General features: G+C 43.5%; 1 protein-coding gene across 5 annotated transcripts in view; it reads left to right on the forward strand.

Annotated features, from left to right (window-relative positions):
* The window catches only part of LOC308059339 (uncharacterized protein), a 31,131-nt gene extending 15,830 nt beyond the window's left edge, over positions 1-15,301 (forward strand). The window contains exons 2-4 of one of the 5 annotated variants that reach the window (XM_080376512.1): positions 3,094-3,460; positions 4,892-5,116; positions 5,732-15,301. In XM_080376512.1, coding sequence (XP_080232638.1) covers positions 3,094-3,460; positions 4,892-5,116; position 5,732 — 593 coding nt within the window. In that variant the 3' untranslated portion in view covers positions 5,733-15,301. Of the gene's footprint in view, positions 1-3,093; positions 3,461-4,891 lie in introns of all 5 variants that reach the window. The other 4 variants (XM_080376514.1, XM_080376515.1, XM_080376511.1 and 1 more) reach the window with 4 other exon arrangements.
* The last annotated feature ends 1,372 nt before the right edge of the window (positions 15,302-16,673 follow it).

Consider the following 16,673-nt stretch of genomic DNA (forward strand, 5'->3'; position numbering starts at 1 on the left):
CCAGAAAAGGAGGGAAGTGCATAAATGGTAAAAATAATTTTACATAACCTGAAGAATTGGATGCATGCCTTGGAGTGTCTGTTTCTCATCTTACTTCATCTATCGTTAGCTTCCCTTCGTTGCTTCTTGCAGTTGTGCTCTTCCTCCTCTGCAGTTCCTGCCATCTGGAACAGTGTTCTTGTATTCTTCTATGAACTCTCTAATGTCAGCTTTCAGTTCAATTCATATCTGGGATCCCTTGTCTTTTGCTCTTGTTTTTCTCCTCATTCTGCTAATACTCATCTCTGAAATGGTTTACTCAACTCAGCTGAGAATACTTGGGGTTTGTTTTAAAAAGGATCATAAAATCCTGAAGGATTATGTGATCCTGTATACATTAACATTTATAATACTGACTTTCACTGGGCAATTTATGTAAAGCTATTTCCTGATCATGAACCATTCTTTAAATTAGAATAAGGCAAAAAATCAGTGGGGAAAAGCCATGGACATCTTAGATTAGATGAGCTCAGTCTTAAAAAGACACCTTTAGTAGAACCTAGTCTGTTCCCAAAATCAGAAATATTAATAGATGCTTCATTTCACTCACTGCCTATTTTTTAAACTGCTGATGCTGTGAAAAATCTCCATGGGAAAAGCAAGGAGGAAGTATTAATTTGATTTAGCACAGGAGTGAGTTTCAGATAAAGCCAACAAAAACCCCTGGTAGTCTATAACCCCTATCTGTGGACACCGTCTGCATCTCATTTATTTAATTTTCAGATATAATGATGAACAATAAGCCAATAAATGAGAGTGGCATACTGAGGAGAGTATGCTGCTCGCCAGCCACACAGGAGAAACTAGCCACAGGTCAACTTGCTTGGCCAGCTCTTGCTTGGATTCACGGAGGGTTAAAATTCTGCCCAGTTAGTTGTAGGAAGGATTCAGCTTTTTCACAGCTGTAAATCCAGGAGACAGGTTTGTTATCTGATCTGGTATCTTGCATAACACAGGCTATGGGGCTTCCCTGGATTGATGTTTACTCAAATAGACTATAATCTCCTTAAAAAAGCAACACCCAGGCACAATTTTATGGTAGCTCTAGGTACTTCACACATTGATCCCCCAGTTATGAGCCCCCAGGTTTTGCATGTGTAATGCTTTCAGGTTAACTATGGGTGTAACCTGTGAGCACTTAAAGTTACATAAATAGTTGGCACCTTCTTAATGGTGATATAGCTCTGTGAGGTGGAGTTACCCAGCTGCTAGGTAACACCAGCAGTTTAATCACGGTCATACTAAGGGACATTTCTTTTACCCAACAGGAAAACTTTTTCCTCTCTGGGACCAGAACTGTTTGTTCTACCAGCAGCAGATGTTAAAAAGGAACATTTGTTTTGAAAATAGTATATTACATTTCAATAGCAGGCTCGTTTACATAATTTGATGTTAAACTAATTTACAACCTACTAATCGATGCAATTACCTGTGTTTTCTATTAAATCTCTTCCCACCAACTTGGAGCAAATGGAGCATGCTGCACTGAAGACGTGTTTGCCTTTGCACAGCTGTTGAATCCTGCCCCAGAGACGACGTTTACAGACATCGAGACAGAACAATGAGAATTATGGGCAAATCACATTTTTCATTATTTATGAGTTTTATGGTTCAAAATTCTCCTTACATGCTTTACTAGAAAGGTCATTCACTGTCTTCTGGAGAAGGTGCACATAATCGGGGGATTTGGTAGGGGGCACCATGGACCAGAGGGATGTAGCGTGGTAGGATGATGTGATGCCTGTGGGGAGCTGTTGCCTGGGTCTCACCCTGTTTCCTTTCCATGCCTGTTTTCTGTTACCCAGTTATTGGATGGTGCTTGTGAAGAACAAGCTCAGAGGGAGAATGGTTAATGGCTTGTTGTGCCTCCTGCAGAGGATCAGAGCCCAGAGAAGGCCAGGAGGGGACAGGGGGAGAAGCCAGTCCTCAGGGGCAGGGAAGGGGCAGGGAGACAGTGGATGCTGCTGAGCCAGCCAGGTTTAGCTCTCGAGGCTGCATTTCCATCGAAATTCAGCTAGGAATTAAAACACGTTGCTAAATCTCCGAACTGCAGTAGGTAAGTCAGCCTGAGGGCTTGAGCAAGCCACGTGGCAAGAGGTGTAAGAAAGGCAAGGAATAAACTGTACAGCTGTGCTTTTTAAAGCCTTCGTACTCCTAGTATGAAAATCATAGCACAAACTCTTTGGTTTCCTTAATGTCATCGCCACAGCTGGGCGAGCTGGAACAATATCTTCATTGTCTTCAAATGCATACGTGGTCCTCGGTTTCTGTATCCCTTTTCCCATTACTGTGAGGTACTGGGACAGCTGTGGGGTGGTACAAGCTCTCCTTTAATCAGATGTGTTCCCAGGGAGGGCTGGAAATTGCAAGGTCACAGACGCTAGCTTGTGAAACTGCTGAATGAATCTGGCAGAAGCAGGTCTGTTTACACAGCAAGCTGGTACACAAACAGCTGGGCAACGCAGAATGAGGAGAGACAAAACACAGATGCTCTGCTGCAGCCAGAACCAAGATCAAATATACTTTCTAAACAAGCGCAGTAATAGATCTCCCAGATGTTGAGAACCAGATGTAAGATGATTTATGTACTTACAAATTGAATGTTGCAGAGCTGGACTTTAAGGAGCTTCCCATGTGCAATGAAAGCTAGATCCCACACTAGGCACCCACCTTCCCTGTACGCAACATTTAGGACTCGGATGATCTCAAAGGGATCTAAAATGCCGACATGTAGAGCAAAAGCCACCGAATACTAAACTGTTTTGTTGGAAGCTACTCAGAACGAACCAGCAAGAAGTTCTAGGGACAAGCATAGATTAAAACTTTGCCTTTCAGGGGTTTAATTGCCTTGCTTGACTTAGTCCATAGCTCAGGGGCTTCCCTTGAGCCCAGCTGTCTTTGAAGTTAATTTCTTCCTGGAAGAAAGGCTCAAGCTTATTTTAGAAGAGAGAAGGTGGTTGAGGTGGTCATGATAGGGCATATTGCATAGGATCTAACACGCTTATTCCATATCCCTGATGATTTTGAGTAATTTCTGTGTCCCCCTGTGTCCAGGTCTCCAGTCTCATCATTTGTACAGTGCCCACAAGCAAGCAAGAAGCTGTGCTCTTGTGACTGCAAATCGGTGTCATCAGCTGAAGAAGGTGACCCAGCTCTGCCATCTGGGCCATCATACTGGCCCACCTGACCTAGTAGCCTGCTGCGCAGCTCATACACCCAGGATGTGGAAGACCTGTTGTGAATTCCCTCCTTACTTTGAAGAGTTAAACGAGTACAACCAACATGTCTGGGTTATAGATAACTTGGAATATGCCACAATTTGCCGATCTTCCTATAGATGCTTGGACTATCAAGCAGCCAAGGATTATAGAGTGCTGGGGCTGAAGACGCGAGTGCCTCCTCTGGTGTGGGACAGTGGCAAGTAGGTAGGAGTGGATTTTCCTCCAACAAACCAGGTTAACAAGGAAAACAGTCAGGCGGCTTCTTGCTTTCTTTAGACTCGTGACTAGTTTTTTTGGCTGCATTATTTTGGACATAGGTGCTCAGTTGTCTTATGAACAGCTTAGAAATCTACTGCCAGACCTGGCTCTGACAGTTCGCTTGACCTTCAGAAGGTGTGGGTAGGATGAAGGAGGAGAAGTACACAACAAAGGTTAGCAATAACTAGGACTTGTAGCCTTTGAATCTGAAGGGTATGTTTTTCTCCATTCAAAGCTGAGAGGACCTGAGACATCAGCACTCTCATATGCTTCTATTTTAAGCAGGCTGTATGTGATAAGCAAGCAGCAAGCATGCTGTTAAATGTGGAGTTTAGAATCATAGAATCATTTAGGTTGGAAAAGACCTTTGAGATCATCCAGTCCAACCATTAACCCAGCACTGCCAAATCCACCACTAAACCACATCCCTAAGCACCATGTCTACACATCTTTTAAATACCTCCAGGGACGGTGACTCAACCACTTCCCTGGGCAGCCTGTTCCAATGCTTGGTAATCCTTTTGCTGAGGAGATTTTTCCTAATATCCAATCTAAACCTCCCCTGGCACAACTTGAGGCTACTTCCTCTTGTCCTAGCACTTGTTACCTGGGAGAAGAGACAGACCCCCACCTGCCTACAGCCTCCTGTCAGGTAGTTGTAGAGAGCAATAACGTTCCCCCTAAGCATCCTTTCCTCCAGGCTGAACACTCCCAGTTCCCTCAGCTGCTCCTCATCAGACTTGTGCTCCAGACCCTTCACCAGCTCCGTTGCCCTTCCCTGGACACCTTCCAGCACCTTTATGTCCTTCTTGCAGTGAGAGGCTCAGAACTGAACACAGGACTCGAGGTGCAGCCTCACCAGTGCCCAGTACAGGGGGACAATCCCTGCCCTTGTCCTGCTGGCCGCACTGTTTCTGATACAAGCCGGACACTGCTGGCCCCTTGGCCACCTGGGCACACGGCTGGCTCATGTTCAGCTGGCTGTCGACCAACACTTCTAGGTCCTTTCCCACCAGGCAGCTTTCCAGCTGCTTTTCCCCAAGCCCATAGCGTTGTGGGGTTGTTGTGACCCAAGTGCAGGACCTGGCACTTCATCTTGTTTAACCTTGGCCCATCGATCCAGCCTGTCCAGACCCCTCTGCAGGGATTCTTCCTACCCAGAAGCAGATCAACACTCCTGTCCAACTTGATGCCACCAGCAAGCTTACTGAGGGTGCACACGATCCCCTCGTCCAGACCATTGATTTGCAGAAAGGGTGCAGGTAGTCTGCCCCGTGCTGGTTCTAGGAGAGCCCTGTTGGCTGCAGCAGAGTGGTCGGGTATCCCAAAAGATACTCTCACTCGCCAGCCATTCAAGTGTTAACTTTTTATAGGGTGTATTTCAGGAGCATTGCCACTCCTTGCCTCCCACACCAGCTTGCAGACCCCCTCTTGGAAAGGAGCCACCTCTGCCTGCTTTCCACCAACTCAGTGGAGGAGGACACTGAGACCCCATGCACACGCATGCTGTGGTGGTGGTGGCGGTCCTGCTGTGAAGCTACTGCGAAAGCACAAGTGACCTGTGGTTTCATTTTCTGCCGGGCTTATCTCAGGCAATGGTAAATGCTTCAGTAAAGAGACAGCGGGTGCATTTGTGGAGTAGCACAAAGGGTGCTCTAGTCTGTAATGTAATCCAAAGAATAGATCCACAACAGATAAGTCACAGGAGACAGAGCTGGCCAAAGCTTTTGGCAGAAGTGTGCCAGTAAAGTGTAGATAATGAGGGGAGGGGGGGGGGGGTGTGAGTGCACTTTTATCTAATTCAACAAACTATCTTATCTGGTGCCAGGGGAAAGCAGTTCTTAGGTAGCTCCAGCTGCTGCACGTCTTCATGTATCTTCTGTGAACAGCATTAAAAGCCGCCCAAGGCCAGCCACCCACAAGGGTTACTGGCCAAAAGCCCCACAGAACAGTTGGGGTATAAGAAACAATTTGAAACAGCACATTAAGGGGTTTTTCCCCTGTGATTTAGCGAACAACCCATTCCATTACCTAACAGCACATTGATTTCAGGGGTGGCACAGAACTCGCAGAAAATGCTGAGAAGGGTCTGAGCTCTTTCTGAGGCATCTGAAATTTTGTATCATGGATTAGAGATTTTGTTTGGGTTTATGCTACAGTTATATTTATTACTACAGTTATATTTATTACAGCTATTACGTTTGTATTTACAGACCTAATGCTTTCTGGAGTGACTTTCCAGACTCCAGAACCACGCCTGGTGTAACAAAAAAGCCCGATTTGGTGACGAGGTGTATGAAAGCTTCCCAAGATACCCGTCAGTAGGAAGAACATAGGTGAGGCTGAGGCACCGCTCGCCCCCCCCCCCCCCCCCCCCCGCCCCCAACCAGTGTCAAAACCGAACTTTTTTTCCCTTATTCGTCCACTCGGTGGTGCTAACACACCACCAGCCCCTTCCTGACATTTTCTCCCTGCTGTGTCAGGCGGAGGATGGCCGTGCTCTTCGGGGATGCTCAGGTCATCGCTTTAAAAAGTCACCTCTGCGAACCCAACAGCCAGGAAGCCTAATTAGCTCCCTGCGCCCATGCTTTGCACCCTGGTGCTTAGTTTCCAGTGGAACAGAGATAAGAAACACAAAAGACTCGTCATGCCTAATTAGATAGGAAGAGATTAGCAAACTCACGATCTTTTTCTCTAATAATTTGGGAGTCCATGTTGTCTTTAGAGGAAAAGCAAATGGAATACTGTCACTACCAAAACTACTCTTGTTTTTTTTTTTAAAAAAAAGTGTTGCCCGGTAAGAATTGATGCTGCTAGGCAAAGTTTGTGGGGAAAATCACTTTTTATTTATCAACTGATACAAGAAAGATGGGTGAAAAAAATAAAGTTTAATCTGCAATGCATAACTCTCTTCAGGTTCAGTTACTTTTAAACTACCGTGTGAGATGAGCCTGAGCCTTAGCATCCAGCACGGTGCCTGTCCTGTGTGGAGCAGCACATAGCAAGAAGGACCAGGGTTTGAACAGCCAGGAATGTTTCCTAACTCTAATTCTCAGAGTCAACACTCAAAAAACGGTAAGTGGCTCAGTATGTCTGAAGGGGAGGATTCTCTGAAGGCACAATCAGTGAGAAAAACCTATATAGCATGTGATGTGATGTGATTACACTTCCTATATTCATTCTTGTAATATAACTCTGTGTTATTACAGTTGCAATAGTATCTCTGAACTCTGGTTTTATGAAAAAATTCCAGGCACCCTCAAAACTCACCAGCACACGAGCGGTTAAATCCTTGCAGACAATGCTGTACTTTGTTCCCCCTCTTCATACCAGTTTTTACATTATTAACTTCCTGTAGCCAGACTCAGTGTTGGAGGTTAATGGCCTAATTTATAGCTTATGACCTGCTGATGTGCACAGAGCCCTGAACCCTCTAGATTCTGTGTGAAAAGCCCAAGACCCAGCTCATGCTCCAGGAGTGCAGCTCCGTGCCAGAGACATGACCAGGCTGTCCTCTGCCCCACGTACCAGACTGGATGCCTGTGGGTGACGCTGAGCCAGACGTGCCCTGTGCTCTCCGTGCCCTCTGCTCTGCTGTGGCTGGACCTCTTCCCATTCACAGGCTGCCCAGGAAACATGAACTTACCTGAATCCTGGCTTCTGTGCTGCAAGTCAACAAGACCCCATAAGTTCTCCCCTTCTAGGGGCAGAGATGGCTGTTTGTGGCTCCCGTTTGGGGCACAGATGGGGGAAGCACAGCCTCGTGGGCTCTTCGGTGGCTGGGTGCAGGAGGTGATGGGGTGAGGGCTTCGGGGGTAAGGGGAAGGCGAGTGTCTGGCTGTGTCGCTGCCCTCTCTCCACAGCAGCTTTCCATAGAGGTGAGTGGTCTGTAGCACTTAGGATGACTATAGCTATCCCAAGGAACCCCAGGGATGGACTTTCCCTGCCACATACACTTCTGCTGGAAGAACAGATGTTCACCACAGAAGCACTCTGACTTTGCAGCAGTGGTGTGCCTCTCTCCTCTGAGTCCTTGGCTCCATGGGCTGGGGAGATCTTCAGTCCATGAACTCCCACATCCTTTCTGTCTCAAAGATGATTCCCACAAAAGTTTGAGGGTAATCCTGCCAAATTTCTTGCCCCCAGGAAAGCTCATACCCCGGAAACCTATCTGGAACCTCCATGAGGATTCCACTGAAACCCCTCTGGCAATAAAATCCCACAGTCACACTGCATGATGGATGATACTCTGTAAAACACAGCCCTTGGTGGAAACAGCTAGATCATTTTGATTAGCTTGACTACTTGTCTTGTGAAATTTGGCACCACGCCACACTTTGTGTGTTGAAAGTAAAAAGTTTCTGTGTGTCTGAACCCACCCATAGACTGCTCAGCTTTACAAAATCCTGATGTGTGACACACAGTTGTGCTCTTCTGCAGGACCACCCTCCCAATGAGCAGCTTACCACTATGCCCTCTCTTCCTACCCAGCTGCCCAAACAGCAGTCACCTTCTGCATTTAACTTGTTGGACATACAGAATGAGGACAAGATGGCAGAACTGCTACTAACATGTGAGATGCTGCTGCTAGGACCAGTGGGTACCTGGATTTTCATACTTAGAAGTGGCAGTGGGGACAGCAGTGCCCTGAGCTGCAAGGAGGAGCAGCCCAACCAAAAGAAGGTGCTCGCTGCTGAGAAGAGGCTTTTTGGGACCAGTACATGTGGCTACCCAGCCAGGGCCTTCTGGGCTGGTGTTCTAATGAGCTTGGGCCTGCCAAATGGGCATCTATAGATAGTTCTTAGTGTCCTATTAGGAACACGTTCCTGTCATAGCTCATTCTGTGTAATTATTCCATAAAACAATGACACTTTCCTGATTATCTTCTAAAACCCACCCCCCTGCCCCCCCAAGCAGTGCATTTGAAAAAATAAAACTAGCTCACGGGTTCTGATCCGCTGCCCCAGAAGGGAACGTTTCAGTTTCATTTCTCTGCAGTTCTATCACATCCTGTCATCCATGAAACAAAAGTGAAAATGGACAGAAACAAAATGACAAAGGTATTTGAAGATCTGCTGTGTTTACCCATGATTTCCTGCTGCAGAATTTCTTGTACCTTCTGCTGCTCCTAGGGACAGCCGTAGAGCACCCCAGCCAGACCACCCCTCCTGTTCTTTGATGCATAAACCATGCACTGAAAACCATGTTGATCTGGAACAACTGTTGACTCATTTATCGTTTTCCTTTGTCCACTGATTTTAGTTACGTTAGCCTCCTATGATGTTACAGAAATGTGAGATTCAAAACAGACTTGTTTTTTGTTATCCATCCTAATAGCCTTGCAACACGCTGGCTAGTGACTTAACACTCCCACCTCCTTAGCCATTAACAGAGAGAAAAAGGCACTTCAGGGTGGTGCGTGTAATCAATTCTAAGGATTTACTTAGGATCTACTTCAGGGTTTAATAAAAACACATCCCACAAGCACCTTTTTCTTTTCATTTGACTATAAAGACTGACCAGCTAAGATAAATGTATCTATCCCAGAACTCTTCTACATTTTACTAGATGATTCTCTCCCGCTAACTGCATCATTGTAACCTTTGTCATTCTCTTGCCTGACATTCAAATTCTGCACCCTTTTTTGGTGTTTCCTAAGAGTTTTGTTGATCAGCAGCTCTTTTTATTTTCAGAGCTGCTGTAGCACGCCTGCCTTCTATAGCTTTCTGTAGTGCCTGTCATAGTGTTATATTACAGAAGACAAACACGCATTGCTTTGCAGGGGCTTGTCTTTTGTGCTACTATTTATTGAACAGAAGAAATTGGTTTACAATGAATTTTGTAGCTTATCTTTGCCTATGAAAAAGCCACAGCCTTTCTTGATGGGGCTGGGCAAATACACTAATTTGGGAGGCCTGACAACCTGCAAACAATGTGGCCGACAGCTTGTCAGCTGAAGTGTACTTGTGTGTAATAACTAAAGGGACAAAACAATGTTTGACGAACAGGATATTGTATAAATGTGCTCGTTTTCTGTGTGTAGAAGATTAGCATTGGCTAGAAAGGAACTGACGGGAGGGAGAAAGAGATTTGCAAGGACAGAAACAAAAGAACAGCACTCACAATGTATATGTATTTCAATCTACAAAGCCTGGATGCAGGATTGAGCAGCTTCATATGTACACGCAATGTTTCACTTCAAAACAAACTAATTTTTTAATTACTCCATAGGAGCCAGCAGAAGGGAAATCACTGTGGTAACACTGAATGTGCTAAGGTCTGAAGTATGCTGCATCTTTTATAGTGATTGCTGCATATTGAGAAACGCAGCTTCAGAAGTGGTAACCTCATGAACTGCCTAGGCATGAATGCCACTATTGTTTCCAAGTAAGAAAAATAGACCCACAGAAAACAGAAACTCCTACAGACCTGGGCCGATGCCAAACATTTGTATATTCTTTCAGAGGACGATAACCTGCTTAATTTTGGATATGTTCTCACAGTAGCTTATTTTATGCTTATAACTGAGCGGCCAAGTGAAGGAGACAGCGTGCTGAAGAACTACAGCATGTGTTTGACAAAGCTCAGACACAAACCAGGTTCGCAGTTAGATATCCATTCAAACTGTATTAGGAAGAGCTTCACCACAGGAGAAAAGTTAACTTCCTTTTAAAATAAAACCAAGGAAGTTTAAGGAAGTGACAAGAGGCCAGTATCAAACCCCAGGATGCTGGTACTTCATTCAGACCCTTGCATTTGTACTTCTCAATGTGTCAGCGGTGCTAGAAATGATGCTGTGTGCTTAAGGCTTTGAAACATTTGATATTGAGACGTGCAGATTTCTGTGCCTGCCCTTAGACAGTAGTTTAATCTCCGCTATTACCATAGCCTGAAGAGAGCACAGCACCTTGAATGTCAGAGCCGGTGGTCTTGCCTATTTTAAATATGTGCTTTACTCTCAGAGCAGGACAAAACCCTTCTCATGTCTATTTATGACGTTCATGTTTTCTAAAGTAATGACTTCATAAAGACCCAGAGACTGAGACTTAATTTTCCAGATGCGGTACAAGCATGTTTTACTATGTTTTCCTTTTTGTTGAAAACATGGTCTCATTGCTTTTGTGTGTTAGCAAGGGGGTGTTTTGTTTCTTTAATCTCGCATAATGGAAGGACATGAGAATCTTACTTTGTTCTTTGGCCTTAGTGATCTTTAGGACAGTGCTTTTCCAGCTGAAAATGGTCTCCCTTTGCTGAAATCACTTAACACTGTAACAACGGATGCTTTGCTCCTCCAAGGCTGCTGTATACCCTGTCTCAGCAGCACCGTGGGGTGATGAAGTCAGCATCTAGCACCCGCTCCCCAAGCCAGCTGTGCACACTGGCATTCTGAATTTCTGGCCCAAGAATGTTTCTATTTGGATGCAAACGTGTTTTTTTTTCCCCGAAAAGCCTTGTTTATAAAGTAAGTACTTGAGTGACCTTTTGGATTACCACAAATAGTAACACTGAACTTCAAATAACAAGCCCAGATTATTGTATTAGAGGTCCAGATGGCTTCCATTGCATAAGCAGATGATCTGCTACCTGGGATGGCTGGTACTGGCTGGTACTGAGATAGATGGATTTTAGGTCAGTGCAGCCACTGGTTGATGCTAAATTAAGCTCTGTCAGTATGTTCTTTGTTTTCTGAGTCTGAGGTGGTCTTGAATGAGCACACCATGAATGGAGCAATCTTCCTTCCTCCTCTACCAAAAAAAAAAAAAAAAAAAAAAAAAAAAAATATTCAGCATGACATCCAGTGTGTGTTTTTTAGCCTGATTTTGGCATCTCATTAATGCAATAAATTTTGTATTAGAATGTATCTATCTGTCTACTCTACCCCAATAATTTTTCAATTGAGTGATTTAACAAGCAAATTTGTCAAAATTTGACTGCAAACTCTAGCTGCTGGAAACCCAGTCTTTTAACCTTTTCACTAATTACATTCACTCAATTAGCACTTGTTGCCTCTTCCTCCTCCACACACCCCCCCACGCCACTCCGGTTATGTGTATCCAGTGGGTATTGGTATGTGGGTTAACATTCAGTTTGTAGCTGGTAGCCAAAAAATACCAGCTTAACCTCTCATCAAAGGCTCATCACCATTCTTCCTGTTCTCACTACATTTTTTCTTCTAATATACTCTCATGAAAATATTACAAATTTAATGTAAAGTCTAAAGGAAACTTTTTTCTTCTGTAGTGCACGTCAGATTACTTTTCATTTATTTACTCCCATAAGTGTTAAAAAGACAAAGGGTTTTCAGTACAACTATGACTCCTCTTATTTCTCAAAATATTCTTAAGCAACACAGTATTGCACAGCAGAATACGAAAAGGAAAAGCCCGCTTTCTCTCGGGCTGCAGTTTTACCATCATTTGGCAGCAGGATTAACCTAAGCAGCCCCTGCTCCTGTCACTGAACCCTGTGTCTGCTACAACTGTTTGTGCCATCATTGTTCAAGCAGAACATGATGATTTATGGCTTGTTCAGCTTGTACAGAGGGGTTTTTTTTGTTGTTGTGTTGCTGTAAACCACAGATCAGTTCCCCATTAGCTGCATTGGGAACTCAGGCACAAAGCTCAGATTTCTGGTTTTGCTTTGGGAATTAGGGACTTATTTTGCATGTGACAATGTAAGACTTAAGTTCCTCTTTGCATGCAGGTTTTTGGAAGTTAGTGAATTCCCTTGTGCTTATGTACCATTTGAAACAGTGATGTAGATCTTTTGGGAATTTTCACCTTATATCTGTAACTTCTGAACAGATGAATTAATTTCTGAGCTAGCTGGCCTTTTAAACAGAATGCTTCATCACAGTAACGACCCAGTTCCTAGGTAAAGTGCGATGCAATCACATTTAGCATGATTTACAAACCACTTGTGTCTTCTTGAACCTAATAGTCTTAGTAGTAATCCTCCAGTGAAATCCTCTGGAAATCACATACTGCCACATCTGATTCTCTTTCTGATGGAGGAGTATTGACATAAAATATACCTCAAGAACATGAATAGCAACAACTCGTTCAACTCAAGCAAATTAAACACTTCAGGAAGGATCTAAAATCTGCAGAGAAATAATGAGGAATAAATGAGGGGCATAAGATCTAGAGAAATTTTTACTATGACAGCAAGAAGTAACTTGGAGTCAGACAACCTGCTGTTTCGAAGGACAAGTCCTTTGGAAGAACCAGAAATGTGGAGCTCTGAATTGACACAACATGATGCAGCTGAATAGCAGCCTTTTGATTTCCTTGACACATAGGTGGTCCTCTTCCCATCTAAATGTGGTTTATTTTAGTCCAGTCATCTCTGTTTTGGCATTGTTCGCATTCCTATCTCCTGCTGAATGTAATGTTATTATACCATCAGAAGAATAAAATTGTCTTCCTAGAAGCAGAGAATAAAACTTAGAAAAGTAAGCAGACCCTCAGATCTAAAAAGGGAATTGAACACGATGAAGATCTTCCTGCAACTCATTCCAACTCTTTTTTATCCTCCAAATAAATAACAATGAAAGAGAATTTTTGACTGATATAAAAGCCTCAACTTATTCAGTGTGGCTTTGATATGCTATTGAGACTATTTATGGCTTATGGGAGAATTAATATGAGCATTAAATGTGAGAAAACCCACAACTGGTTTAGGAAAACTTTAACATTTGTACTTGTGATCCTTTGTGTAGGAGGATGTGGAAAACAAAACTCTGTCTGGGTGCAAATAGAATAGAAACTTTCCAGACTGTGAATGTATTGACCTTCACTAAGGGAGCAGCAAGATGTACGCTCTGGGTTTTGGGTTTTTCTTTTTCTTGAACATTTGAGGTTATTACAATGAGTCATGGATGCCCTTAATGTCTAGCTATGATATTTGTCCCTTGTGAGCCTTTTACCCACTTTTTTTTCTATATGCCCAAAAGCAATTTAAAAAGTCTCATAAATAATTAAAAAAGAGTAGTCATTATCACTGGTCTAGACCTAGGTGTCCTGTTGCTGTGTTTAGTCAAAACAAAGTGGGCAGTTTGCATCCACCTAGATTATCAAAACATAGTTTATCTGATCTCATGTTTACAGGATGTCAGAACTACTCTGCTCTTGGGATGGCTTAATTTGTAAATTAAATAATTGTGCTACTTTATCCACAGTTAATATTTTCTGTCTTAAGTTGGCTTTTCCTAAGTTTAATATCATTTTTTTTCCCTATTTCTCTTTTTGTTTTCCTCCTCTTATGTCCTAAAGAAGTTGATAAGCCACATCTTCCAAAGAAAACTTGGTCAGTAGTTTTTTGTGGAATGCTAATTGCCATCTGAGATCAGTTTAACAAATGAAACCTACCTCTTTACTGCTGGAAAGGGGGTTGATGCTCGTAACGAAGCTAACACTCTGAAGTTCAAAATAAGTAAATCATGTTCCATGGAGACATTTGATAACTTTGGGAAGCTCAAAAATGTGGGCACTAGCCAGTGATATAACTGTTCTTCTTTTTTAATATGGGTTTTATAGGTGGGTTTGGATTTGTGGGAGAGTGGGTACAGGAGTCTCCTTCCACCTCTCCGTTCGCTAGCTGAGTTGCATGGCTCCCCGATGAAGCCTTGTGAGGCCTTGGGGCAATGTTCCATTTCTCACTGCTAAGGCAGCTTGGAATTCAGAGAGTTCCTGTTACTTGTATGTATCAACAGCCAGGCAGGCTATAGATACAGCTGAAGTAATACTTTTAGTGTTCTATGGAGTACTTCACCTAACTTAACGCTTGTCCCCAAGACAAAAAAGCAGTTACAGGTTAATACTCTTGGCCAGGATTAAAGACCAGAACAGTGGTACTGAAACTTCAGATTATCTTGTATTTTATCCTAGGTAGCACTGACATGATGAATTTGCCACTTTGAGCTGGTTTTGTCTCCAGAAAAAAGCTGAGATAAAAATCATGATGAATATTTTTGCATGTCAGGTTGTTAAGGTTGTGTGTGTGTAACTGGTAAGGTTGAAATCCTAGTGAGATATTCTGACAGTCAGTTATGGTGGTAAGAAACCAGGTAACAGTATTTTTTTCTGAAATTTATGGTAGAGAAGAGCAGTAGCAATGGGAAGCCTTTTTTCCCCTCTCTCCCCTTCATAGATGTTTAGGGGTGCGTTACAGAGGCACCATTAAAGCCAGATGTTTTAACGCTGCAAAAGACAGTAAACTGAGGAAGGCATCAGAGGAGGATGACAGCATGGGGAGACCAGCATTCATCAGGCCTCTTGGAGAAGGCTTCTGGACATGCAGTTACATCAGGTACTTCAAAGGCTGTCTGGGCTACTTGATCAGTATTTATAATGCACTCATTCACCAGGGTCGCTGCATTCCACTTCCAGAAATTTACTGTATCACCTTTGCTGTTTCAGTCAACACTACCATTATGTTTATTTTCATAAACACTGCTAATGGGGCAGCCACACTTTGACCTCTATGATTAGATGGGGCTCCTTGAGAAAGCAGTTTCCTTTGGCTGAGGACACCTTTATCTGAATGCAGCCTTCTTCCCACCCCTCCAGAGCTAAGAGTCTGCAGAGTGCCTTGTTTCAGTTTATCAACTGTTTTTTAGATCAGGACTGTAATCTTGAAAGATTGCTGCAGCAGGTGAAAGGGACGGAATAAGGATCAGTCCCACTGTGATGTGCCACAGAACCCAAGAACCAAAGCTGAAGCCTGTATTTAGCTTGGGTAGGACTTATGCACCACTGCTGTCCTCTCTGCCTCTGGAGAGGCCCAGGACGCTGATGGTAATGCACTGTTCCTCAGGCATTTCAGTCCCAAGAAGAAACCTTTAGTTCTGTTCTGATGTTCTTTGGAGAAAGGACTATCTGTCATTGCAGCTAAGTAAGTGGGGAAAGTTCCCTCTATCTTTTTCTCTGAAAAGAAAATGGTTGGGAATGGAGAATTGAGGGAGCTGTTACTATACTTGAAGAGACAAAGCAAGCAGCAAGAGCCTGGCAGCTCAGAGCAGCGACATTTCTCTTTCTGCTTTTACAAGCATTTTAGCTTGTTTTTTTGATCCTCCCCCTCCCTTCCTCCTCACTGCGATATGAGGCTTGCCAAACAGAAAGGGAGAGCCTGAAACTGCTTGCCTTGAGGCCTGGGAGTGGAGGAAACAGCAGTTTATATTGCCATATTGGAAGGAGGCCGAAGGGCACAGAGGGGCAAAGGGCAGATATGTGACTGGGGGTGGAGCGGCACAAGGGAGCAATGCAGGCTGCAAGAGAGTTGAGGAGGAACACTGGGTTAATCAGCCCTGGGAGAATGTATGTAAAAAAGTCAAGAATATGTTACAACAGATTCAGTGTAAGTTCATTTAGGCAGTTCTGCTTGAAGTCCTCACACTGAAGTTTGCCCTCTGAAAGTATATCTTTCAGCAGTTGCAATTAAAGCCACACATATGTACATATACAGAACTCAGTTCCTTCTGTGACATTAAACAGTTCCTTATGTCCAATAAAACTCTCCACACCCCGTCACTCTTCAGATAGGGTATATGGAGAGCTGAATCAATTTTTGAACCTTGAGTCCCGTCTTGTCCACATCAGCAGTTTCCTTAAAATGACCTATCAGTGATCTGATAAACATTTTAAACTGTTAAGATTTTAACCTTTTTTTCTGTGTGCCACTGCTGAAACAGCAAATGTTTCTATGTCTGTAATTACGCAAAGTGAAATGGTGTTATAGTAAAAGCTATACTATACTAATTGTCAGCACAGCTAGATGTTTGAAATTTGACAGTGTTCTACATGACATCACCACATATGACAGGAAATTTGAAAAAGTTTTAGAAAAGGTATGAATGAGTCTGGCAAATTCATCTTACTGGAATGCTGTTACAGAAAATTACCCACTAGTGTCATAAGGCTCTGCTCAGTTATGCTTCCTTTATTCTTACTCTTCAGTTCTCAGTTGTGCAAACAACCTACTGCTGTTCTGTCATCACAAAATGGGGCTTTTTTGGATCTCATATCTGCTGTTTCTTTATAGGAAATGCCCAGACCACGACTACGCTAGGAGATTTTGAGTGTTGGTCAGTGTTCTGGTACCCGCTGTGGAAGTTTTTCAGCTTTCTATATGCAGAGATACTGCCTTGAACTCTTC

This window comes from Falco punctatus (assembly GCF_963210335.1).
Source record: "Falco punctatus genome assembly, chromosome: 2".
Classification (NCBI taxonomy): domain Eukaryota; kingdom Metazoa; phylum Chordata; class Aves; order Falconiformes; family Falconidae; genus Falco; species Falco punctatus.